The sequence below is a fragment of the Rhinopithecus roxellana genome, chromosome 13 (assembly GCF_007565055.1).
Source record: "Rhinopithecus roxellana isolate Shanxi Qingling chromosome 13, ASM756505v1, whole genome shotgun sequence".
Lineage (NCBI taxonomy): Eukaryota > Metazoa > Chordata > Mammalia > Primates > Cercopithecidae > Rhinopithecus > Rhinopithecus roxellana.
Genome location: NC_044561.1, coordinates 101,928,741 through 101,955,285, shown reverse-complemented (window position 1 = coordinate 101,955,285; position 26,545 = coordinate 101,928,741). Strand labels below are relative to the sequence as shown.

At 42.1% G+C, this 26,545-nt stretch overlaps 1 protein-coding gene and 1 long non-coding RNA gene across 3 annotated transcripts in view; one reads left to right on the top strand and one right to left on the bottom strand.

The window, feature by feature from the left end:
* The window catches only part of SIRPG (signal regulatory protein gamma), a 30,278-nt gene extending 3,787 nt beyond the window's left edge, over positions 1-26,491 (bottom strand). Inside the window, exons 1-4 of one of the 2 annotated variants that reach the window (XM_030913999.1) lie at positions 26,331-26,491; positions 17,678-18,034; positions 2,845-3,162; positions 1,906-2,238 (exon numbers count right to left, since the gene is read on the bottom strand). In XM_030913999.1, coding sequence (XP_030769859.1) covers positions 1,906-2,238; positions 2,845-3,162; positions 17,678-18,034; positions 26,331-26,403 — 1,081 coding nt within the window. In that variant the 5' untranslated portion in view covers positions 26,404-26,491. The remainder of the gene's footprint in view (positions 1-1,905; positions 2,239-2,844; positions 3,163-17,677; positions 18,035-26,330) is intronic. The other variant, XM_010360515.2, reaches the window with a different exon arrangement.
* Positions 756-17,144, top strand: LOC104660211. The gene is made up of 3 exons (XR_747686.2): positions 756-968; positions 3,857-4,001; positions 14,690-17,144. It is a non-coding gene; the product is annotated as an uncharacterized LOC104660211 (long non-coding RNA).
* Positions 26,492-26,545: the final 54 nt, after the last annotated feature.

Sequence of the window (26,545 nt, the reverse complement as noted above, 5' to 3'; positions counted from 1 at the left end):
AGCAAAAGCCTCAAGTCAATTAAATCACCACTTCAAGAAACTAGAAAAAGTAGAACAAAATAAACTCAAAGCAAGCAGGAGACAGGAATTAATGCAAAGAAGAGTGCAAAAAATTAATAAACTGAAAACAGAAAAACAATTTAAAAGCTCACTGAAACAAAGTGGTCCTTTGAAAAGATCAATAAAATGAGGGGAAAAAAACTATAGCAAGGCTGATGAAGAAGAAAACAGAAATGGCATATTTTCAATATCAGGTTGAAACAGGGGATATCACCATAGACCCTTCAGACACCAAAAAGATAACAAGGAGATATTATGAACAATTCTACACACAAAAATATGACAACTTAGATAAAATGGACACAAACTTCTTCAAAAAACACCACTTACCGGAACTCTCCCAATATGAAATAAGTGATATGAGTAACCCTAAACTATTGAGGAAATTGAATTCATCATTTTAAAACACCCCCCAAAATTCTTGAGACCGAAGTGTTTCAGAGGAAAATACTGCAAAGCATTTAAAGATGAATTAAATCCAAATTTAGTGCACAGAAAAATAGTCATAATAGAAATTTGAGGAAAATTTGCATGTGTACTCCATTTTAGATGATATAAGGGAATTGTTTTAATAATTTTATGAAATTCAGTGATTAAAAATTAGAAATAACATAATATATATTATATATTATAATATTATATATATTATATATATAACTACAATAATGATACTGGTTTTGTAAAGCTGTCTTTAGTCATAAGATCACCCAACTATGGACTCCATTTGCAACTGAGTGTACACGCATGACTGAGTTAGCTGTGGATGTGATCACATGCCTTCCATACATCTCTGATTATAGAAGACATTGTTTGCCCTCCATTTCCTACATCTACTCTTCCAGCAGGCAGGGACGTGAACAAATCTGTGACTTAGCACTGACCCAGCAGATAAGACTAACCACCATAAGGTATGTGGGAGGAACCTGGGCCTCTGAAAAGTCTCCTGGAGTTAAGACCCCTCTTGGTATTACCTAAGTGGGAAGTAAGACATATTTTGGTCATAGAGAGGGGAATACAGGCCAACTTCAGGTCCATGGGACAATGCCCAGCAGAAGAGGAATGTTTCTCTAACTAGCACAAATTTGCATTTTAGGCTGATACTGACCTTGCCCTCAGGGACCCAGATTTACTTTAATTAGTTTGAACCAATCACCTGATCTAAAGGCAAGAGGTCTTCAACAACATCCCCCATGACTTCCCAAGTCCTGGTTTCCCCTTCTTTAAAACTCCAGACTCACCCGGTGATTGAAGCAAAAACAGAGATCATAGATGAATGGAAATTTGCACTTAATAAATTTGCAGAGGAGGTTGTAATTATTGTTGCTCAAATATCACAATCAGGACACAGAAAAGTTCGGTTCTGTGACCATTCATGGTCACCTGCAGGCCTGGTACAGTTTTAAACTACATTTGTCTTTCTGAAATATATACACAGCAGATGTCAGGGTGTACTGGGATGAGGTCATAAATGTGGATGGAAAAGTTTAGGATGAAACAGAAACAAAGCAGAAGTTAGAAAAAGTAGGGAGCACGAGGGTGGGTTGATGAGAAACAGGGACATAACAACTCTCAAGGAATAAGGGAAGGCAAAGGACTCTATGAAAAGATGGTTCCCCCTGCCTCCCTCTTTGCTCCTTAAATACATATTTATGTCAAAAGTTCTACTAACTTGTGCATCAAATTCTTACTAGTGGTGACTCTTGGTATGTGGGATTTGGGGGGATGGAGCTGACATTAAAATTTTACTTTGTATTCATAGACTTCTAGCTTATTTTATAACAAGCATGGATATTACTTTTAACATGAAAGAAAGAGACAAAATTTAAAATTTTTGAATAACCTCACCATGGGTGGCATCTGAGCTCTGGTCCTTCTGGTGGGCTGAGACCTCCAGGACAAGGCTTTTGTTGACCGCCAGCTGTCCATCATGCTTCACCTGGCAGGTGAGGACCACATCATCCCTTTGGTCAGATGTGTCCACCAGGAGCCAGCTTGTCCAGTTGTAGGTACCATCCTTGTTCTCTGTAAGGGTCGAGGCCATTTCTGTCCGGCACACATTTCCATTCTCCAACCAGGTCAGCTGTAGTCTCTGGGGGTAGAAATTCCTCACCTGGCAGGTGATGTTTACCTGGTTCCCTGCCCTCATGGGCTGTTGAGTAACCTCCAAGGTGGGTGGAACTGAAACAGCACAGGGCAGAAGCTCTGACCTTGTGGCACAGACAGATCACAGGGAGGGCTCCATAATGTAGCTCCCACCACCACAGCGAGGGCCTCACCAGGACAGTGCTAGGCAGGCAGCAGGTGCTCAGACATTGAGGGCGCTCTTTGCATATGAGTGAAATTACAAAGCACAATGCCTGGCAGTAGGTGCCATAGGACTGGTAGCTCCTACTAGGGTAAGATTGAGTGAAATCTACAAGTACAACCCCTGGCATGCAGTTGGAATGTCGTAACTGTAACAAAATCAGTACAACCACCAAGGACGTAGGGGCTTGGCTCATAGTAGGTGCTCACTAATGGTAGTTGTTCTTGGTGAGATAAATTAAGCTCTCTAGTGGAGAGCTTGGCACGTGACCAAGTGCCAAGGTCACCGGTCCCCTTGGTCCCATGACTGCTGCCAATAAAATGGTAGTAAGTGACCAGCACACCTAGGTGCATGGGAGGTGGGCAGCACAATTAGGGAATAGATTCCAGGCCATTCAAACTCTGGAGCAATAGCCTGGGGAGAGGGGAGTGGGTATGGCAGCCAGATGTGGGCTTGGGCTGGGTGTGAGGGTCCTCTACCTCGGATGGCCTCAGACAAGTTTGCAGTCCCACGAAGAGGGTCCCCCTTCAAAGTGACGTGGGCCACCTCACACGTGACCTGAGAGCGAACGTCCCAGGGGGCCAGAACCACCCTGATTGTGCTGCGGATGCTGTAGGCCACACTCTGTCCTGCGGGGTCCACGTTGGTCTGGAAGTCTGAGAGCTCCTTCCCATTTTTGAACCATTTCAGGGTGATGTCTCTGGGGGAGAAGCCGTGGGACTCGCAGGTGAAGCTCACTGTGTGCTCAGGTGTGGCCCTCGCCGCAGGGCCTGATACCACGGGGGCAGAGGGTTTGGCTACAAAAGGAGCATCGATAAACAAGAGACATGACTGAGATGATGATCACTAATGATGAGTGTGTGACACTGTTAAGAACCTTCAGATACATTAATTTTAATCCTTCTAATAATGTGGAGAGGACGGTGTTCTTATTCTCATTTTACGTAGCAGGATGCAAAGGTTGGAAGAGGTGAGGACCAGCCCCAGGTCAGACAGTGTAGGGGAAGGTCCCAGAGGGAGGTCCAGGCCTGAGTTCAAAGTCCTCCTCTCCACACAGGGTGACTTCCACCAACCTGGGCACAGGAACAAAGTTACTGATTGGTCTCCCTTTGTGTATTAACTGGTCCTACCCTGTTTCCCCAGGAGAGCTCACCAACCTCAGAGACGGTGTTTACAGAAGTCAAAGTAGGGAACAATGGCAAAGTGGTGCCACCGTGAGACCTGCAACCAGGCTGTTCAGCCCATGAGAGGGGTGGCCTGGCATACCCAGCTCCTCATCTGCAAAATGGGACAGCAGTATTTTTTCTTCCCGGGGTGCAACAAGGATTAAATGAGGCTATGGAAAAAGTTTTGCTTTTGATCAGTCAGAAGATGCTTCATAAAAATAAACACAGATCTGTCTTTAACCCAGACTTTATATACACCCAGAGCTGTCTCTTTGTGTATTTATGAATTTATTTCATATTTTTCATTCTTTTCATAATATTCCAGTAGAGTTTTTGAAAGAAAATGAAGTAGTTAAGACTAAAACTTTAACATGGAGTCAAGCGTTTGTAAGAGCATTGCACTCACACCTGCTAAAGGTCAAGCCACAGGATGTTGCTGTAGACCTGGATAACAACGCACTGAAGTCAAGGTACATGGGATTTTGATCACTCTCATCCTGGAGTGTCCTAATTAAGTAACCAAAGAATACGAGTTTGCAGTTTAGCATTTCTGCCAGCCAATGAACTGTTTTCAAAAATAACCTTTTATGAAAGTCCCCTGTAAAAAACCTTTCCTGCATTGCCCTATGGGGCACTATTCAGGGCTGCCATGACTCGGGGTTCCCAAATTGCAACTCTTTAATTCACAAATAAATGCTATTTCCTTTGGCCTTCCTATCAATCATTATTTTATTTTATTTTATTTTTTTTGGTTAGCAGGTCTAATCTGTGACAAGTCCCAAATTTGAAAAGAGGGAAGGTTTTTTGGAATCTAGGTCTTCAGTTGGGCCAGTTTGGGGTCAAAAACAATGATCACTGAGTTCTAAGAAAGCCAAAGGCAGGTGATTTCTTCATCGTTAATCCGTTACAAGAGACAAAGATCCAGGCCACCCCAACAGGCAGAAATCTATCCTGGGTCCTGAAAGCACACAAACTGGAGAATCAGAAAAATGAGGGTAGTTTCTCCCTGTAGATGAGTCCTAAACGTGTCTCCAGATTGTTAATTATTACCCTACACCTCCTATAGCAGTCACCAGGAAACATGTGTTAGGCATACTTGCATTTGTAAATATTAATTTGCTCCCAACCACATGCAAACAGTTTATGGGCACAGTAAGAAGGGTGTCACTTGAAGAAGTCAAGTCTTCAAGACAACAGCAGCATTGGGCATCCCTAGAGGGCTGAGAGTCTGCAATCATTTCCCATTTGTTGAGGGCTTCTCAGGAGCTGGCTGCTCCCTCTGTACCTCTCAGCTCTTTAATCCTCCCTTCATTGCCTCGAGGGGGTCCTCGTGTGAGTCCCTTATAGGACCAGGGTCTGAGGGGACCCCAGCTGGCAAAGGGCCAAAAGTGAATAAAAATCCCACCCTGGTAAGATGAGGGAGGATGAATGCAAGCACAGAGCCTGGTATGTAGCAGATGCTTAATAAATGAGCCCTGTGGCTGTTATCAGGAGGTCTGGTCATTACTGCTTCTGAATCTACACATTTATTCTTTAGGCAGCAGAACATAGAGGAGTAGAAACACCAAGAAAAGGCTCAAATCCTGCTCCCTGCAGCTCATGAAAAACTCAAATGATAATAGAAGCAAAAACCACCAAGTCTGGATAATTGGCTTTCAAAAAACAAGTAAGATCACAGGTAAAGCTGGAAGCATTTTGGAAGGAGGAGGGAACAGAGACCTCTGTGACATCTTTTTATTATTATTATTTTACTTTAAGTTCTGGGATACAGTGCAGAATGTGTAGGTTTCTTATATAGTTATATGTGTTTCCTGGGGGTTTGCTGTACCTATCAACCTGACATCTAGATTTTAAGCCCTGCATGCATTAGCTGTTTGTCCTAAGGCTCTCCCTCCCCTCATCCCCCACCCCCTGATTGGCCCCGGTGTGTGTTGTTCCCCTCCCCGTGTCCATGTGTTCGCATTGTTCAACTCCCACTTATGAGTGAAAACATGTGGTGTTTGGTTTTCTGTCCCTGTGTTAGTTTGCTGAGGATGATAGCTTCCAGCTTTACCCATGACCCTGCAAAGGACATGAACTCATTCTTTTTTATGGCAGCATAGTATTCCATGGTGTATATGTACCACATTTTCTTTGTCCAGTCTATCACTTATGGGCGTTCAGGTTGGTTTCATGTCTTTGCTATTGTAAATAGTGCTGCAATAAACATACATGTGCATGTGTCTTTATAGTAGAATGAGTAATATTCCTTTGGGTACATACCCAGTAATGATGGTATCTCTGGTTCTAGATCCTTGAGGAATCACCACATTGTCTTCCACAATCGTTGAACTAGTTTACATTCCCACCAAGAATGTAAAAGCGTTCCTATTTCTCCACAGCCTCACCAGCATCTATTGTTTCCTAACTTTTTAATAATCGTCATTCTGACTGGCATGAGGTGTTATCTCATTGTGGGTTTGATTTTCATTTCTCTATTGATCAGTGATGTTGAGCTTTTTTTTCATATGTTTGTTGGCCACATAAATGTCTTCTTCTGAGAAGTGTCTGTTCAAATCCTTTGCATACTTTTTGATGGGGTTGTTTGTTTTTTTCTTGTGAATTTGTTTACATTCCTTGTAGATTCTGGATACTAGATCTTTGTCAGATGGGTAGATTGCAAAAATTTTCTCCCATTCTGTAGGTTGCTTGTTCACTCTGATGATAGTTTCTATTCCTGTGCAGAATCTCTTTAGTTTAATTAGACCCCATTTGTCAACTTTCGCTTTTGTTGCAATTGCTTTTGGCATTTTCGTCATGAAGTCTTTGCCCATGCCTATGCCTGAATGGTATTGCCTAGGTTTTCTTCTAGGGTTTTTATGGTTTTGGGTTTTACATTTAAGTCTTTAATCCATCTTGAGTTAATTTTTGTATAAGGTGTAAGGAAGGAGTCCAGTTTCAGTTTTCTGTATATGGCTAGCCAGTTTTCCCAGCCCCATTTATTAAATAGGGAATCCTTTCCCCATTGCTTGTTTTTCTCAGGCTTGTTGAAGATCAGATTGTTGTAAATGTACAGTGTTATTTCCGAGGTCTCTGCTCTATTCCATTGATCTGTATGTCTGTTTTGGTACCAGTACCATGCTGTTTCGGTTACTGTAGCCTTGTAATATAGTTTGAAGTCAGGTAGCGTGATGCCTCCAATTTTGTTCTTTTTGCTTAGGATTGTCTTGGCTATACTGGCTTCTTTTTTTGGTACAATATACAATTTAATGTAGTTTTTTCTAATTCTGTGAAGAATGTCAATGGTAATTTGATGGGAATAGCATTGAATCTATAAATTACTTTGGGCAATATGGCCATTTTCATGATATTCATCCTTCCTATACATGAGCATGGAATGCTTTTCCATTTGTTTGTGTCCTCTCTTACTTCCTTGAAGCAGTTGCTTGTAGTTCTCCTTGAAGAGGTCCTTCAAATCCCTTGTAAGTTGTATTCCTAGGTATTTTATTATCTTTGTACCAATTGTGAATGGGAGTTCATTCATGATTTGGCTCTCTGCTTGTCTGTTGTTGGTGTATAAGAATGCTTGTGATTTTTGCACATTGATTTTGTATCCTGAGACTTTGCTGAAGTTGCTTGTCAGCTTAAGGAGTTTTGGGCTGAAATGATGGGGCATTCTAAATATAGGATCATGTCATCTGCAAACAAAGACAATTTGACTTCCTCTCTTCCTATTTGAATACTCCTTATTTCCTTCTCTTGCTTGATTGCTCTGGCCAGCACTTCCAATACTGTGTTGAATAGAAATGGTGAGAGAGGGCATCCTTGTCTTGTGCTGGTTTTCAAGGGGAATGTTTCCAGCTTTTGCACATTCATTATGATATTGGTTGTGGGTTTGTCATAAGTAGTTCTTTTTATTTTGAGATATGTTCCATCAATACCTAGTTTATTGAGAGTTTTTAGCATGAAGCAGTGTTGAATTGTTTTGAAGGCCTTTTCTGCATCTATTAAGATAATCATGTGGTTTTTGTCATTGGTTCTGTTTATGTAATGGATTACGTTTACTGATTTGCATATGTTGAACCAGCCTTGCATCTCAGGGATGAAGCCAACTTGATTGTGGTGGATAAACTTTTTGATGTCTCAGACCACAGTGCAATCAAACTAGAACTCAGGACTAAGAAACTCAATCAAAACCGCTCAACTACATGGAAACTGAACAACCTGCTCCTGAATGACTACTGGGTACATCACGAAATGAAAGCAGAAATAAAGATGTTCTTTGAAACCAATGAGAACAAAGATACAACATACCAGAATCTCTGGGACACATTTAAAACAGTGTGTAGAGGGAAATTTATAGCACTAAATGCCAACAAGAGAAAGCAGGAAAGATCTAAAATTGACACTCTAACATCACAATTAAAAGAACTAGAGAGGCAAGAGCAAACACATTCAAAAGCTAGCAGAAGGCAAGAAATAACTAAGATCAGAGCAGAACTGAAGGAGATAGAGACACAAAAAACCCTCCAAAAAATCAATGAATCCAGGAGTTGGTTTTTTGAAAAGATCAACAAAATTGACAGACCGCTAGCAAGACTAATAAAGAAGAAAAGAGAGAGGAATCAAATAGACGCAATAAAAAATGATAAAGGGGATATCACCACCGACCCCACAGAAATACAAACAACCATCAGAGAATACTATAAATGCCTTTACGCAAATCAACTAGAAAATCTAGAAGAAATGGATAATTTCCTGGACACTTACACTCTCCCAAGACTAAACCAGGAAGAAGTTGAATCCCTGAATAGACCAATAGCAGGCTACGAAATTGAGGCAACAATTAATAGCCTACCCACCAAAAAAAGTCCAGGACCAGATGGATTCACAGCTGAATTCTACCAGAGGTACAAGGAGGAGCTGGTACCATTCCTTCTGAAACTATTCCAATCAATAGAAAAAGAGGGAATCCTCCCTAACTCATTTTATGAGGCCAACATCATCCTGATACCAAAGCCTGGCAGAGACACAACAAAAAAGAGAATTTTAGACCAATATCCCTGATGAACATCGATGCAAAAATTCTCAATAAAATACTGGCAAACCGGATTCAGCAGCACATCAAAAAGCTTATCCACCATGATCAAGTGGGCTTCATCCCCGGGATGCAAGGCTGGTTCAACATTCGCAAATCAATAAACGTAATCCAGCATATAAACAGAACCAAAGACAAGAACCACATGATTATCTCAATAGATGCAGAAAGGGCTTTTGACAAAATTCAACAGCCCTTCATGCTAAAAACGCTCAATAAATTCGGTATTGATGGAACGTACCTCAAAATAATAAGAGCTATTTATGACAAACCCACAGCTAATATCATTCTGAATGGGCAAAAACTGGAAAAATTCCCTTTGAAAACTGGCACAAGACAGGGATGCCCTCTCTCACCACTCCTATTCAACATAGTCTTGGAAGTTCTGGCTAGGGCAATCAGGCAAGAGAAAGAAATAAAGGGTATCCAGTTAGGAAAAGAAGAAGTCAAATTGTCCCTGTTTGCAGATGACATGATTGTATATTTAGAAAACCCCATTGTCTCAGCCCAAAATCTCCTTAAGCTGATAAGCAACTTCAGCAAAGTCTCAGGATACAAAATTAATGTGCAAAAATCACAAGCATTCTTATACACCAGTAACAGACAAGCAGAGAGCCAAATCAGGAATGAACTTCCATTCACAATTGCTTCAAAGAGAATAAAATACCTAGGAATCCAGCTTACAAGGGATGTAAAGGACCTCTTCAAGGAGAACTACAAACCACTGCTCAGTGAAATCAAAGAGGACACAAACAAATGGAAGAACATACCATGCTCATGGATAGGAAGAATCAATATCGTGAAAATGGCCATACTGCCCAAGGTTATTTATAGATTCAATGCCATCCCCATCAAGCTACCAATGAGTTTCTTCACAGAATTGGAAAAAATTGCTTTAAAGTTCATATGGAACCAAAAAAGAGCCCGCATTGCCAAGACAATCCTAAGTCAAAAGGACAAAGCTGGAGGCGTCACGCTACCTGACTTCAAACTATACTACAAGGCTACAGTAACCAAAACAGCATGGTACTGGTACCAAAACAGAGATATAGACCAATGGAACAGAACAGAGTCCTCAGAAATAATACCACACATCTACAACCATCTGATCTTTGACAAACCTGAGAGAAACAAGAAATGGGGAAAGGATTCGCTATTTACTAAATGGTGCTGGAAAAATTGGCTAGCCATAAGTAGAAAGCTGAAACTGGATCCTTTCCTTACCCCTTATACGAAGATTAATTCAAGATGGATTTAGAGACTTAAATGTTAGACCTAATACCATAAAAACCCTAGAAGAAAATCTAGGTAGTACCATTCAGGACATAGGCATGGGCAAGGACTTCATGTCTAAAACACCAAAAGCAACGGCAGCAAAAGCCAAAATTGACAAATGGGATCTAATTAAACTAAAGAGCTTTTGCACAGTGAAAGAAACTACCATCAGTGTGAACAGGCAACCTACAGAATGGGAGAAAATTTTTGCAACCTACTCATCTGACAAAGGGCTAATATCCAAAATCTACAAAGAACTCAAACAAATATACAAGAAAAAAACAAACAACCCCATCAAAAAGTGGGCAAAGGATATGAACAGACATTTCTCAAAAGAAGACATTCATACAGCCAACAGACACATGAAAAAATGCTCATCATCACTGGCCATCAGAGAAATGCAAATCAAAACCACAATGAGATACCATCTCACACCAGTTAGAATGGCAATCATTAAGAAGTCAGGAAACAACAGTTGTTGGAGAGGATGTGGAGAAATAGGAACACTTTTACACTGTTGGTGGGATTGTAAACTAGTTCAACCATTATGGAAAACAGTATGGCAATTCCTCAAGGATCTAGAACTAGATGTACCATATGACCCAGCCATCCCACTACTGGGTATATACCCAAAGGATTATAAATTAGTCTACTACAAAGACACATGCACACGTATGTTTATTGCAGCACTATTCACAATAGCAAAGACTTGGAATCAACCCAAATGTCCATCTGTGACAGACTGGATTAAGAAAATGTGGCACATATACACCATGGAATACTATGCAGCCATAAAAAAGGATGAGTTTGCGTCCTTTGTAGGGACATGGATGCAGCTGGAAACCATCATTCTTAGCAAACTATCACAAGAAGAGAAAACCAAACACCGCATGTTCTCACTCATAGGTGGGAACTGAACAATGAGATCACTTGGACTCGGGAAGGGGAACATCACACACTGGGGCCTATCATGGGGAGGGGGGAGGAGGGAGGGATTGCACTGGGGAGTTATACATGATATAAATGATGAATTGATGGGTGCTGACGAGTTGATGGGTGCAGCACACCAACATGGCATAAGTATACATATGTAACAAACCTGCACGTTATGCACATGTACCCTAGAACTTAAAGTATAATAAAAAAAAAAAAAAAAAAAAACTTTTTGATGTGCTGTGGGATTCAGTTTGCCAGTATTTTATTGAGGATTTTCACATTGATGTTTATCAGGGATACTGGCCTGATGTTTTATTTTTTTGTTGTGTCTCTTCCAGGCTTTGGTATTAGGATGATGCTGGCCTCATAAAATGAGTCAGGAAGGTGTCCCTCTTTTTCTAGTATTTGGAATAGTTTCAAAAGGAATGGTTCCATCTCCTCTTTGTACCTCTGGTAGAATTTGGCTGTGAATCCGTCTGGTCTTGGGCTTTTTTTGGTTGGTAGGCTTTTAATTACTGCCTCAATTTCAAAACTTGTTATTGGTCTATTCAGGGACTCAACTTCTTGATTTAGTCTTGGGAGGGTGTATGTGTCCAGGAATTTATCCACTTCTTCTAGATTTTCTAGTTTATTTGCATAGAGGTGTTCATAGTATTTTCTGATGGTAGTTTGTGTTTCCATGGGGTCAGTGGTTATATCCCCTTTATCTTTTTTTATTGTGTCTATTTGATTCTTCTTTCTTTTCTTCTTTATTAGTCTAGATAGTGGTCTATTTGTTAATTTCTTCAAAAAACCAGCTCCTGGATTCATTGACTTTTTTGAAGGGTTTTTTGTGTCTCTATCTCCTTCAGTTTGGCTCTGATCTTAGTCATTTCTTGTCTTCTGCTAGCTTTTGGATTTCTTTGCTCTTGCTTCTCTAGTTCTTTTAATTGTGATGTTAGGGAGTTGATTTCAGATCTTTCTAGCTCTCTGATGTGGGCATTTAGTGCTATAAATTTCCCTCTACACACTGCTTTAGATGTGTCCCAGAGATACTCGTATGTTTTCTCTTTGGTTTCAAATAACTTCTTAATTTCTGCCCTAATTTCATTATTTACCCAGGAGTCATTCAGGAGCAGGCTGTTCAATTTCCATGTAGTTGTGTGGTTTTGAGTGAGTTTCTTAATTCTGAATTCTAATTTGATTGAACTGTGGTCTGATAAACTGTCTGCTATGATTTCCATTCTTTTGCATTTGCTGAGGCGTGCTTTACTTCCAATTGTGTGGTTGATTTTAGAATAAGTGTCTTGTGGCACTGAGAAGAATGTATTTTCTGTTGATTTGGGGTGGAGAGGTCTGTAGGTGTTTATTAGGTCCACTTGATCCAGAACTGAGTTCAAGCCCTGAATATCATTATTAATTTTTTGTCTCATTGATCTAATATTGACAATAGGGTGTTAAAGTCTCCCACTATTATTGTGTGGGAGTCTAAGCCTTTTTGTAAGTCTCTAAGAACTCGTTTTATGAATCTGGGTGCTCCTGTATTGGGGACACATATATTCAGGATAGTTAGTTGAACTGATCCCTTTACCATTATGTAATGCCCTTCTTTGTCTTTTTCGATCTTTGTTGGTTTAAAGTTTCTTTTGTCCGGGAGTAGGATTACAACCCCCGCCTTTTTTTGCTTTCCATTTGCCTGGTAAATTTTCCTTCATCTCTTTATTTTGAGCCTATGTGTGTCTTTGCATATGAGATGAGTCTCCTAAATACCGCACACCAATGCGGCTTGACTCTTGATCCAATTTGCCTGTCTGTGTCTTTTAATTGGGGCATTTAGCCCATTTACATTTAAGCTTAATATTGTTAGGTGTGAATTTGATCCTGGCACGGGGATCAAGACCCCGTGGCACGGGGAGCAGGACCCATTTAATGAAGTACTTTGACTGTCCCTTGGTGAGTGGGTGTGCTTCAGTGGGGGGTAACCCACTTATCTGGGCTGCCCAGATTTCTCAGAACTAGCAGGAGGAAAAACTAAGTCTGCCGGACTAAGACTGTGGCCACCCCTCCCCATAGGGGCTCAGGCCCAGGGAGATCAGAGTTCTGTCCCTGAGCCCCGCTCTGGAGTTGCTGGAGTTCCTGCAGGGAGGCCCCACCCAGTGAGGAGGGATGGGTCCGTCCTGAAGAGGCACTCTGGCCACAGTCTGCCACAGCTGATGTGTTGGGCTGTGGGGGATACTTCTTGGAAACAAGCCATCCAACTTTCCTGGCGCCAGTAGGGGAAAACCGTGGCCTGGAGCTATAGAGATGGCTGCCACCTTTCCCTTTCCCCAGGAACTTAGCGTGTTAGGCAACGATCAGTCCCAGTGCTGGCTGCCGCCCATCCCCGGAGGAGCTCAGCCGGCTTAGACAGCAGGCAGCCACAGCTGTGGTCCTGGCCACCCCTTCCCCTGGGATCTCCGCAGCCTTAAGGAGATTCTAGCTAAATGACTGTTGAGAATCTGCATGGCTCTGTGGTTGGGACCCTAGGCCCCAGTGGCGTGGGCTCACGAGTGGGATCTTCCAATCCATGGGTTGCACAGCTATGTGGATAAAGCTCGGTTTCACAGGCTAGGTAGCACGCTCACTCACCGCCTCCCTTGACTAGGGGATGGGGGCTTCTCTGCCCCACAGTTCTCAGGTGGGCCGCTGCACCACACTGCTCTTCCTCTCCGTGGGTCTCGCCAGCTGCCTAGTCAATTCTAATGTCAGAACTTGGATACTTCGGTTAGTGTTGCGGGATTTGCTCACTTTTTTGGTTCTTTTCCATGGGAGCCTCCAATTACTACTGCTTCCAGTGAGCCATCTTGGCCCTGCCCTGCTGTGACATCTTGGTGTTTTGAGGCAGGGAGGCTTTTGGGGCTGAGGAGTACTGGGATTTCAGTGCTTTTTTAGATACAAATGTTTTCACGATGGAAAGTCCTCTAGCACTGAGGCTGGATCTGAGCAGGGCTTTATCCGGAAACTCTATCTTGGGTCCTGAGGCCTGTACTGTGGGAGGGGTCTTGGCCAGGGCACTGAGGCCTCCTGAGATGTTTCCACCACATTTTTTTCTGAAGCACCCACCCCCAGAAAAGCTGTTCTCAAAGCCCCGACCCCAGGGGGCACGACCTTTGCCAGGGGACTGCGTATGAGAATCTTCTGGAGTCATGAAGAGTTCAGATGTCCAGGCCCATGTCAGACCAATTAAACTGGCATTTTTAGGGTGGATCCTGAGTCCAGGCTTGTAAGAATTTTTGTCAAAATTTCCCAGGTGATTCTAATGGGTGGCCAAGATTGAAAGCTACCAGACTCCACCCCAAACCCCATGTATCCTTGAGGCCTGGAGGAGCACTGACCCATCTGAAGTGTCATGGCTTCAGCATCACACAGCTCACATTTATGGAACATTTACTGCACTCCAGGTGCTTCTCTGAGCATGTTACATGATTTGACTCCTTCAGCTCTGCCCCCAGTCTGTGATGTCAGTGTTATCATCAACAGGCGAGGACACCAAGGCCCACGGTGGTGGTTGCCTTGTCCCAGGCCGCAAAGTTAGAAAGTGGCAGAGCTGGGAAGTGGTCCAGGCAGTTGGGATCCTGCCCATGCTGTCCTAACCACTGTTCTGTGGGAGTTCGGTAATCACCTGAACACTACCACCATTAGGGGTTTGTGCACATCCTCTCCAATCCTCACAGAACCTAGAGTGGGGGCCATGATTATCAGCATCACACAGATGGAGAAACTGAGGACTCAAGGGAAGGCAAAACTGGCCTAAGATCACACAACCTTGAAATAGCACCTCAATTTGGGGATGCTTAGAATGTGCTAGGTGATTTACAGAGAGAACCTCAAATCCTATCCCCTCTCCTAAAGGAGTCGTGATGATCACCATTTTACAGATGAGGAAACTGAGGCTGAGAGAAATGAAGGCACTGCCTCCTTGTCCTCCATGTGTCCCAGTGGGCACCTTCTGTGTCCCACCAAGCACTCCTGTCCATCAACAGAGCAAGTGCCCTGAATTCTTGAGCCCCAACACTGACCGCACTCTTAATTATGCCTTCAAGATTCTTGACTTCATGCAATTCTAGTGAGAAGCCTCCCTCCTGGGTGTCCAGGCCCAGATACCCTGTAGCCATAAAACACTGTGGGCTCCTGACAGCCCGAGGGCAGCATGGAAACTCGCTCCTATGGGCCCCACGCACCCCGTAGGAAATACGTCATCTCCTCATCCTTAGTCCTTAGCACCAACAAGGGGTGGGCACGTGCTCTGCTGGGCTGCAGGAGGCCCGACTCTGCTCCGTAGATGCTGCTCAGTGAAGGAGAAGCAGCACAACACGGGGGGAGAGTCCTAAATGCTTCATGTGTGCTGAGACCTGTCCTTTAGGAACAGGCTTGATACATGAGACACATGCAGGATCTTTCTGATGGCAGTGTAAAGCTAGCCCCTCTTACCCCTTCAGGGCTTTTTTATTTTTTTCATTTTGTTTGTCTGCTTGTTTGTTTGTTTGTTTGACTGACAGAGTTTCACTCTTGTTGCCCAGGCGGGAGTGCAATGCTGCGATCTCGGCTCACTGCAACCTCCACCTTCCGGGTTCAAGCGATTCTCCTGCCTCAGCCTCCCCAGTTGCTGGGATTACAGGCATGTGCCATCATGCCTGGCTAATTTTGTACTTTTAGTAAAAACGGGGTTTCTCCATGTTGGTCAGGCTGGTCTCAAACTCCTGACCTCAGGTGATCCACCGGCCTTGGCCTCCCAAAGTGCTGGGATTACAGGCGTGAGCCACTGCACCCAGCCTCGGTTTTGTTTTTAATGCTTTTTGCTATAGAACTGAACAATGCCAGAGTTTGCAAAGAGAAGGTTGGAGCATTTCTCCACACTTGAAAAGCCAGAGCTGAGTGAGTACTGCAGAGACAAGGGCGGTGAGTCAGGCTGGTGGGGAGGAAACCTTGGCGCCCTGACCTGCTCACCACTCAGGTCTCCTCTCTGAGCCTCAGTGTCCTCATCTTTAAAGGAGGCAACAAATGGCTCCTCCCTCATAGCGCTGGTTATAAGGAGACTTTGGCACAACTGTAGCTCCCTGGCCCCCTTCCCTGCCTCCCTCCTTTGTCATCCAGGGCGTCATTTAGGCTAAGAGCATGGCAAAGAGGGGTGAGCACCCTACTAGGAGTTAGCAGATCTGAGTCACACCTGAGCTACTTTCTGGCTGTGATTGCCTGGGCAGGGGAGGCACCATCTGGAAACTTCAGTGTCTTTGCCTATATTATCTGCACAATCAGGATAAAGCCACTTCCATATCTATGTTCAAGGGCTGTGGGAAGCCCTGTTGCTACACTATCTAGGAGGGAAATTAGACAATATTCTCATATATGAAAACACACACACCCTCTAACTTAGCAATGTCACTTCCAGTGGGTGTCTCCCACCTGAGTAGGGTGATACATGTACAAAGCCATCCACTGTAGGATTGTTAGTAGTTCAAGTTTGGGAACAACTTACGTATCCATCAACAGAATGCTGTGAAATAAATTTTGGTATTTCCATAAATTGGAGTATTCTGCAGCTGTTAAAGAGTGGAGCAGTTCTATGTCCTGACGTGGAATCTCAATATGGAATGACAGGGCTTATGTTTGGAGGAAGTTTTCCAACCACCAGTGGGTTTTAGTGTCTGAATGTGAGGTGCATGCTGAACCTTTGGGAAATGGATGAAAAAAGAAATCCTGGCTCCCTGATCCATGGTTCTGTCTGAGGAGCTTTTATTTAGCACCTGTGATGCACCAGGTTCTTCTATGAAGACAGTGTCTTAACAAATGCTGGGGAAGGAAGGAGACTGCCTTGATCTGGACCTGGACTCTAGCTTTGATTCCATCAATAACTGGCCCTGTGACTGTGGACAAGGCCCCTGTCATCTCTTGGCTTAAGTCCCCCATCTGTAAAGGGGAGTTGGGCCGAAAGCCTGAAGGTCTTTCCCATGTTGAAATGTCAGGATTCAGGAGGTAGGATGAGGATTCTGGGCCTCTGGCTGGAAACCCCAAATAGGTTTTATTGCTGCCTTAAATTGGGCACCCCTGAGCCAGCCATATGTATGACCTCTCTCCTGAGGTGAGGGATATTCTGAGATGACCCAGCTCTGCTCAGAGCCCACAGTGACTCTGTGACTCAGTCCTTAAATCACACAAGGCTTCAAATAGACCCACAGCAAACACCAAACTTGTTGGCATCTCCTCCCGCCAGGCCATCAGACTGAAGAGTGAATCTGTGCCTCCCAGGAATCTTCCCTGTGTGATGTTTCTGAAGATTAAATAAAGAAAAACATGATTTACACTCTCCATCCCCTGGATGAATTTCTCCTCATTAGAATGGAAGAAAATGTAAGCTTGGTGGAGGAAGAGCTATTGGCTGTTTCATTCACTGCTGTTTGCACAACATCCGGGGTGGAGTCTGGCACACAGTGGGTTCTCAGTGAGTGCCTGTTGCATAAAGAAGAGACTCGGCCAGCCTGAGACAGAAGCACTCTTTGGAGGCAGCAGGTGAGCTCTGGCTCTGTACCCGGGCAAATCACTCAATCTATCAGTTTTCCTCATTCGTGGAACTAAAGGGCTGGGCCAGATTGGGAAGGACAAGAGCTGTAGAGCCAGACAGATTGGAGATGCAGTCTTTCCCATCATTTACCAGCCATGGAACCTTGAGCAATAGCATGATGTCCCTGGGCCTTAACTCACCTGATCTGTAGAAGGGGGTGACATCAGGTCATGAAAATGAGCACCCACCACCACACCTGATTGTTGCTCAAAGAATGGAAGGTGCTATTATTGAGTTATTGTCACACATCAAGGGATGAGGGAGATCCATGCTGTACTCACCACGCAAAGCCATCTCAGTGCCTGGTCCAGACTTAAACTCCACGTTCTCAGGGCTCCCTTTTCGAAACTTCACACAGTAGTAGGTGCCGGCATCTGCTGGGGTGATGCTACTGATGCGGATGGAAAAGTCCATGTTGTTTCTTTTTGTGAGGTCTGAAACAGTTGTTACCCGGGGGAAGTGGCCTTCTTTTTGATTGTAGATTAATTCTCGGCCTGGTCCAGCTCCTTTGAACCACAGGACAGGTCCCACAGGAAGCAGGGAGGTCACAGTGCAGCGCAGAGTGGCCGTCTCTCCAACTGCGACCAACAGGAGATTCTCAGGCTGAATCATCTGTAGCTCCTCTTCACCTGTCACTTCTGGAAAGGAGCACAAAGCAATCATTTTTTCATCCTTACATAATCCTGTATTTCCTCGTGTTTATCAAAGACATTCAGTGACTGGGTGCACATCAGGAATCAGGAGCAGGACTTGATCTCAGCACACTGCGTGTATTATCTCATTTAACCCTCACAACAAGCCTATAACATGAAGTCATATTACAGTTGAGGGCACTGAGCCCTGAGGCACAGAGAGTTTCAATTTTTTTTTTTTTTTTTTTTGAGAGAGGGTCCTGTTCTGTTGCCCAGGCTGGAGTGCTGAGGCATAATCACGGCTCACTGAAACTTCAACCTCTCAGGCTCAAGCCATCCTGCTACCTCAGCCTCCGAGTAGCTAGGACCACATGTGTACACCACCATGCCAGGCTAATCTTTGTATTTTTGTAGAAACAGGTCACACCATTCTGCCCAGGTTGCTCTTACTTGAGTGCAAGTGATCCACTTGCCTCGGCTTTCCATAGTGCTGGGATGGCAGGTGAGAGCCATCAAGCCCAGCCAAGGGATTCAATTTCAAGGTAGAGCTTTGGGTTGAGGACCTGAGTAGAACTCCTGAACTCTACTTTGAAGTGTTTATATATATATATATATATACACACACACACACACATACACACACACATATATATACACACACATATGTATATTATATATAATATAATATATTATATATTATATATGTGTGTATGTGTGTATTTAAAAGCTGTCAGTAAAGCTATGTGTCTTCTGCAGGCTGTTTTTTGCCTTTCCAAATTCTAGAGGCTGCCCACATTCCTTTCTCACTGTCACATCTTCCCATCACTAATATCTTGCTTGCATCCTCACATGTCCTTCTCAAATAATTAATCTCCTTCCTCCTTCTTATAAGGACCCTTCTGATACATTGGGTCCACTCTGACACTAGATCCAGTATTAAAACCACTGTCTTAAAAATGCTGAAGAAAGCAAAGGAAACAATGGACAAAGAACTAAAACATCAGGAATATAAACACATTAACAAAATAAGAACAGCCAGAATGAGAAATTATAAAGAGAAATCCAATAGGAACTTTGAAGTTGAAAATACAACAATTGAAAGTTCAGTAGAGGGGTTCCCCAACAGGTGTGAGCAGGTGGAAGAAAAGTCATAAAGCTGCAAGGTGGAATAATTAAACTTATTGAGACTGAGGTATGGATGGAAAATGGAATAAAGTATAGAGAACAGAATCTAAAGGAATTCTGGGACACTATCAAATGGATTGAAATACACATTATTAGAGTCCCAGGGGGAAAAAGAAGAGGAAGAGAAAAAGGAGCAGACGATTATTTGAAGAAATCACGGCCAAAACCTTCACAAACTTAATAAAATACATGAATGTACAAATTTAAAGACACTGAAGAAATGCAAGTTTAACTCAAGGATAGAATCTGAGACCCACACTAAGATACATTATAATTCAGCTGTCAAAAACTAAATTCAAAGAATAGGGAGAGAAGTGATTCCTCGCATTCAAGAGACCCTCAGTACGATTATCAGCTGAGCTCTTATATAAAGTATTGGAGGCCAGAAGACCGAGGGATGATGTGTTCAAAACGCTGAAAGAGGAAAAACCTGTCAACCATGAATTCTATACCTGGCGAAAGTGTCCTTCAAACACAAGGGAGAAATTAAGACATTCTCAGATAAACAAAAGCTAAGATAGTTCATGACCACAAAACCTTGCTTACAAGAAATGTTAAAGGGAGTGCTTCAGCTGGAAATGAAAGGATGCCATATGGCAACTCAAAGTTATATGAAGAAATAAAGATGTCCAGTTATATGTAATTTTTTTAAATCGTATTTACCTGATACCTCAACATCCCACAAACAAGTTGTGAGCATCCTGCCAAACCAGGTACAACACTGTGATAAAGCTGGTCCCAGCCACAATTCCTCTTCTTGTCCTCCTCTACTGTGACCTAGTGATACTGAAACATTTTAGTAAAACCCATCATGCTTTTTCTTTGTGTCCTCCATCCTGACTTCCAGAAAAGGCAATGGCTTCCCATCTCTCATCTCTCTTGCTTCCCCATCTGCTTGGTTGAGCCTTCTCCCTGGGAGCTCCTCCCATATGGCTTCCTGTGTGGCATGCCCTACCCCGCTATGCCTCTCCAGATGAAATTTTCATAACCATGGTAGAGTGATCCTTTAAGACATAACCTGCAGGACTTACTCTACCATTTTCACCACTAGTGGCAATGAAGAGGGGATTATTCTAAACCGGGATAGAAAGTTCCTAGGAGATGCACTTTGACTTTTCATGGCTTACTGATTTGCTACTTATTGGCTCCACAAATTTGAGAAGGCTTTTTACCCTGATGGCTTTCCTGTGCTGTGCTATGCACAGTTATGTGCTGCCTTCTGGAGTGCTGCCAAAGCTCTCTATCCTAAAGTGTGTATCCTATTCCAATATCAATAATGACAGCCGCATTTCTTCAGAGCACAGGATGATATAGCAACCTCTTCAAAGAAGACTCATATGATACTTACAATAATGTCACATAATCCAGAATCTCTAAGTTGTTCTGAGGTACCAGTGGCAATGTATTCCTTCATTTACAAATGTTACTTACAAATTAAAATCACAGGCACTCCTTTTAGTGCTTTCAAACAAACAAAAATACCTCTTCTCTCTAGAGACTTTGGCAATGATTTTCATTCCTCTTGGAATCTCTAGACCACTCCTGATGGTCATAAACTTCCCCAGGGCTTCTAACGCAAAACAAAAAATAAAACAAAACAAAAAAGCCCCTCTCTGCCTTGTTCTTTACTTCATTCTAACAAAAAATGACTAGAATCTACTGGCTTGTGTTCCAGATCTAGGAGGAATACTTTCTGTTGCAAGCATTAACCACTGGTTGTCTCACAGGCCAGTCCCTGCTCATCTGAAATGGCTCTCATTGGAACTTAAACTTCTACTGAAACACAAAATTTAAATTTCTGTCAGGTACAGCTGCACACCTTTCTGTTGACAGTGGCCTTATTACTACTGGATTTGTTGATGCAACAATCCTCAGCCAAATACTAGATAACTGAATTGAACAGCATATTAGAAGGATAATAAACCGTGAGCAAGTGGTATTTATTCCTGGAATACAAGTATGTTTCAATATACGAATGACAAACAAACAATATGGTATGCCATATTTATAGAACAAATAGAAAAAACATCTATTTTGATCCTGATAAAATTTTGATCTGTTTTGATCAAAACATCTATTTTGATCATGATAAAAACATGATCATCTATTTTGATGCAGAAAAGCATCTGATAAATTTGTACATCTATGTATGATGAAAACAATCAATAAAAGGGATATGTGAATACTTTCACAAGATGATTAACATTCACATACTCATACTTTATTTTTATTGTACTGATCATTGCCAAAAATTAATTTTTTCATTCACCTATTTACCATGTGTGTTGATTACTGTCTTTCTCCCCAGTGGATGCAAGCAGCAAAAGGGCACTTACTTTTTCTTTTTTATTCTACTGAAGTACCCCATGTTTCTATGTCAGATCCTGGCACATAGTAGGTATCCAATAGATATGTGTATAATGTTTGAATTGCTCAGTGGGACATTTCCCTCGAACACTGAAATCTTCTATTTTAGGTGGTTTACGTCTGTGGAATTTGACAGAAAATGAGTTTCCCACGTAGAGGACTTAATGAAAAAAAAAAAATCAATTTGCAAACATATAGAAAGTAGAAGAGCCCAGAGAAGAAAACCACAATCCTCCTACACACCACATCGCCCACTCCACTCCCAAGAGCAGCAGCTGCAGAAATCTCATGGAATAGAATCAAGGCCGGAAGTGTTTGAGTAATGGTGAAACCTGTGACCTCAGAATGCCTAAGTTCAAATCATAGCTCTACCAGTTACCAATGAGTGAGCTTGGAGCACTTTGTGCTTCTGTTTTCTTATGTTAGGGAATGTGACAAGAATATCTACTTTGTATATAATGATCACATGAAGAAAAAGATGTAAGGCATTTCCAACAGTGTCTGTCACATGGTGAATGTTCAAAAATTGTAAAGTTATTGCCTGGTAGATTTTCTAAGGCTTGGAGGCTTCAGTGGACATCAGATGACAAGGATAAGGATAAGGATATGGATACGGATATAAATATGACTATAATTATAGGTAATATAGGCAGATCTGTGTCACTTGTATCCCCACATTTTTTTCCTCAACTCTACCATTCATGGAAGAGGAAATTTCAGAATAGAAATGCACAGAAATTCAGTTTTGAGGGAAATGCATTTTACCAAAGGAGAAGTTTGCTTACCTGTTGCTTATATTAACAGATTGGGGGACTTTGAGTGGTAAGATTAGAGAAATAGGAAGGAGGCAGAATGGCTGGGCAATAGAGAAAACCACACATCTTTTTAATGTGCATTTCATGTAGACTGAAAAAATGAGTTGCAGGTTATAGTAAAGAAAGTGTTTTTAAAATCCTGTGTGTGTTTCAACATGGTCACATGAGATTTATCTCAGGAATGCAAGGGTGGTACAACATTCATAAATCTCCAAATGTGATATGCTACGTCAAGGCAATCTTGAGCAAAAAGAACAAAGATGGGGCCAGGCATGGTGGCTCATGCCTATAATCCCAGCACTTTGGGAGGCTGAGGCGAGCAGATCACGAGGTTAGGCTATCGAGACCGTCTTGGCCAACATGGTGAAACCCTGTCTCTACTAAAAACACAAAAAATTAGCCAGACATGGTGGTGCACACCTGTAGTTCCAGCTACTTAGGTGGCTGAGGCAGGGGAATCGCTTGAACCCGGGAGGTGGAGATTGCAGTGAGCCGAGATCGTGCCACCATACTCCAGCCTGGTGACAGAGCGAGACTCTGTCTCAAAAAAAAAAAAAAAAAAAAAGAACAAAGATGGAGGCACCACACTGCCTAATTTCAACATTGACTACAGTGTCAAAGTAATCAAAAAGGCATGGCACTGGCATAAAAAGAGACATTTAGACCAATGGATCAGAACAGAGAACCCAGCAATAAACTCACACATTCATACTCAATTGACTATTGACAAAAGTATGAAGAAAACACAATGGTGAAAGATCTGTCTCTTCAAAAAGTGGTGTTGGGAAAACTGGATATCCATGTGTAGGAGAATAAAATTAGACCTTCTTCTCATGCCGCATACAAAAACAACTCAAAATGGATTAAAGATTTAAATGTAAGATCTGAAACTGTATAAGAACTAGAAGAAAAGTTTCATGACATTGGTCTTGGCAATACGTTTTTGGATTTGAGCCCCAAAGCACAGGCAACAAAAGCAAAAATAGACAAATGGCATTAATAACAAACTAAAAAAGCTTATACACAGCCAAGGAAACAATCAAGAGTGAAGAGACAATCTACAGAATGGAAGAAGACATTTGCAAAGCATACATCTAATAAGGAATCCATATACAAAATATATAAGGAAGTCAAACAACTCAACCATAAGAAAACAACCCTATTAAAATATGGGCCAAAGATCCAAATAGACATTTCTCAAAAGAAGATATTAAGATGGCAAGTCAGCATATTAAAAATATCCAACCTTACTATTCATGAGATAAATGCAAATTAAAACCGCAGTGAGCTATCATCTCACACGTGTAAGAATGGCTATTATCAAAAAGAGGAAATTTAACTAGTGTTGGAGAAGATATGGAGAAAAGGGAACGCTTGCAGACAGTTGGTGGGGATGTAAATTAGTAGAGCCATTAATAAAAACAGTATGCAGGTTCTTCAAGAAATTAAAAATGTAACTCTTATCTGATCTGGCAATCTCACTACTGGCATATATCCGAAGGAAATGACATCAGCATGTCACAGAGATATCTGCACTTCCATGTCCATTGCAGCATTATTTACAACAGCAAAGATATGGAATCAACCTAGGTTTCTATCAGCAGGTAAATGGAGAAAGAAAATGTAGTATATATGCACAATGGAATTCTAATCAGCCTTACAAAAAGGAAAATCCTGTCATTTGCAACAACGTGGATGAACCTGGAGGACATTCTGCTAAGTGAAACAAGCCAGGCACAGAAAGACAAACACTGTACGATTTCACTTATATGTAGAATCTAAAAAGTTGAACTCATAGAAGTAGAAAGTAGAATGGTATTTATCCAGAGTTAGAGAAGGGGTGCAGTTGGGGAGATATTAGTCAAAGGATACAAAATTTCAATTTAGATAAGAGAAGTAAGTTCAAGATATCTATTGTACAATGTGGTGTTTATACTTAGTGAGTTGTATTCTTGAAAACTGCTGAGATAGCAGAGTTTACGAGTTCTCAGAATAAAAATGATAAATATATAAGGTAATGCATATGTTTATTAGTTCAAATTAGTCATTCCACAATGAATGCATATTTCATAATATGTTGTTCGTAAGTATATATACTTTTGTCAAATAAAACTAAAATATTTATTTTGTTAAAAATTTCACTGAAAACAGAAAATTAAATAAAATGTTGGAGAAACAATGATTAAAAATGAAATCTCATATGTGAATGTACATGTACATGCATATGCACATGTGCATATATATATGTGTATATGTAATGTGTACACAAATATATATAAAAGTTTGGCCTATCATGTTATTATGTAAGGTTGTTTTATGCATTAATGGCAGTTATTACAAATTTAAAAATCTCAGTAAAATATTTGGCACATAGAAATATTCCAACATATTTTTAACAACATTTTGGAAATACATACATATGCTAGCGTTTTACCTCTGGTTGTTTCTGACTGGCGTGATGGGTGACTATTAATCTAATGTTTGCTTCGCTGCATTTTCTAATATTTCTGTACATAGCATAACATGGTTAAAAGGGTGATAAACTCTGGAGCTGGTCAACCTGGACTTGATCCCAACGGCTCCATGGACTGAGGTAGGGGACAATGAACAAGTTCCTCCCTCTGCCTCACTCTCCATTTGCAAATAGGGCACAAGAGTTGTAGCTTTCACACAGGGATGTTGTGAGGATTAGTTGACTTCATACAAGCAAAAGATAAGTGTGTCTACCTTACAGGAAGAGAGCAATTGCTGAACTATTACTGCTGTCATTTGGGTACAGTGTATGTGTAAGAAAAATAATTTGAACAGTGAGATCCTTGCCCTCTAAGACCTGTGAGGTAACATCACAGGGAGGCCCACTGGGCAACTGAGAGGCTATTGTGCCCAGCCCTGTGACCAGGGGTCAGCTGCATGGTCTGAAAAGGGGTGAGGACAGGCAGCCTGTCTGGGAGCAGTGAACAGGGCTCTCCCAAGTGGCACCGGGAAAGACATCCCAATCCTGTCTGCCTGGGGGAAGGGAAAATAAATTCTCCAGAGGAAAGTCAAGATGACTAAGGGAGTTTGTGGTGCCTGTTATGAGCTGATTGTGTCCCCAAAGCAAATGGGTTGAAGCCCCAGTCCCCAGCGCCTTAGAATGTGACAAGGTCTTTAACCCATTTATGCCTGAGGTTGCAATTTTTTTAATTTGAAAAATCAGAACTTAGCGATGCCCTTGAGCAGTAGGATATAAATAACTCCCACAAGCTTAGTGATCCAATAATGGAGCACTAGGCATAAACGGGTGAAGCAATTTAGTTAAATGAGGTCATTGGTGAGGAGCCTTAATCCAATATGGCTGATGTTCTCATAAGAGAAAATGAGAATACAGACACACACAGAGGAAGACCATGTGTTAAGACACATGGAGGAGATAGCTTTCTACAAGCCAAGGAGAAAGACCTCAGTAGAAACTAACCCTGCTGGCACTTTGATTTTGCAATTCAGCCTACAGAACTGAAAGAAAGAAAGCAAATGTCTATTGGTTTAGTCACTGAGTCTGTGGTGCTTTGTTATGGAAGCCCTAGGAAAGGAATATAGGGCGCTGTAAGCACAAAATGTGGAACTTCTTAAGAGGAGGAGGGCACAGAAAAATGGGTGGGAGGACTCAAGACAGGTAAGGATTTAATAATGATTCTTCTGTGTTTGTCAAATAAAATACCATAAAAATGTAAGTAATTGTGATGGTGGCAGAAGCATCACAAGGTTTGATGCCTCTGGTAGCCAACTGCAGATCCACAGAGAAAGTGCTCAGCTCCCTGATCTTCTGCTTTTGGACAATGTCCAGTCCTTGACTTTCCTTGGCAGTGCTTGTGCTGATCTGAAATCGCTGCAAGTCCAGGGGCAAGGCTAGGTCCAGGAGGCAGGGAGAAAGGGTTCTAGCCCAATGCAATGCTCACCTGTAAGTCCCAGCAGTAGAGTCAGAAGCAGGAAAGGACCAGGAGGATGGGACCAGGAGGCTGGGACAGGCATTTTGGAGACCTCAGAAGCCTGCTCTGTTCAAATGTCTGTTCTGGGGAGATCTCAGGCCCTGCTCTGAAGAGCGAAGACAAGCCCTGCCTCCCTCAATTCAAGAGGAAGTGGCTGTGATGGAGTGCAACAGTAACCTGCTTCT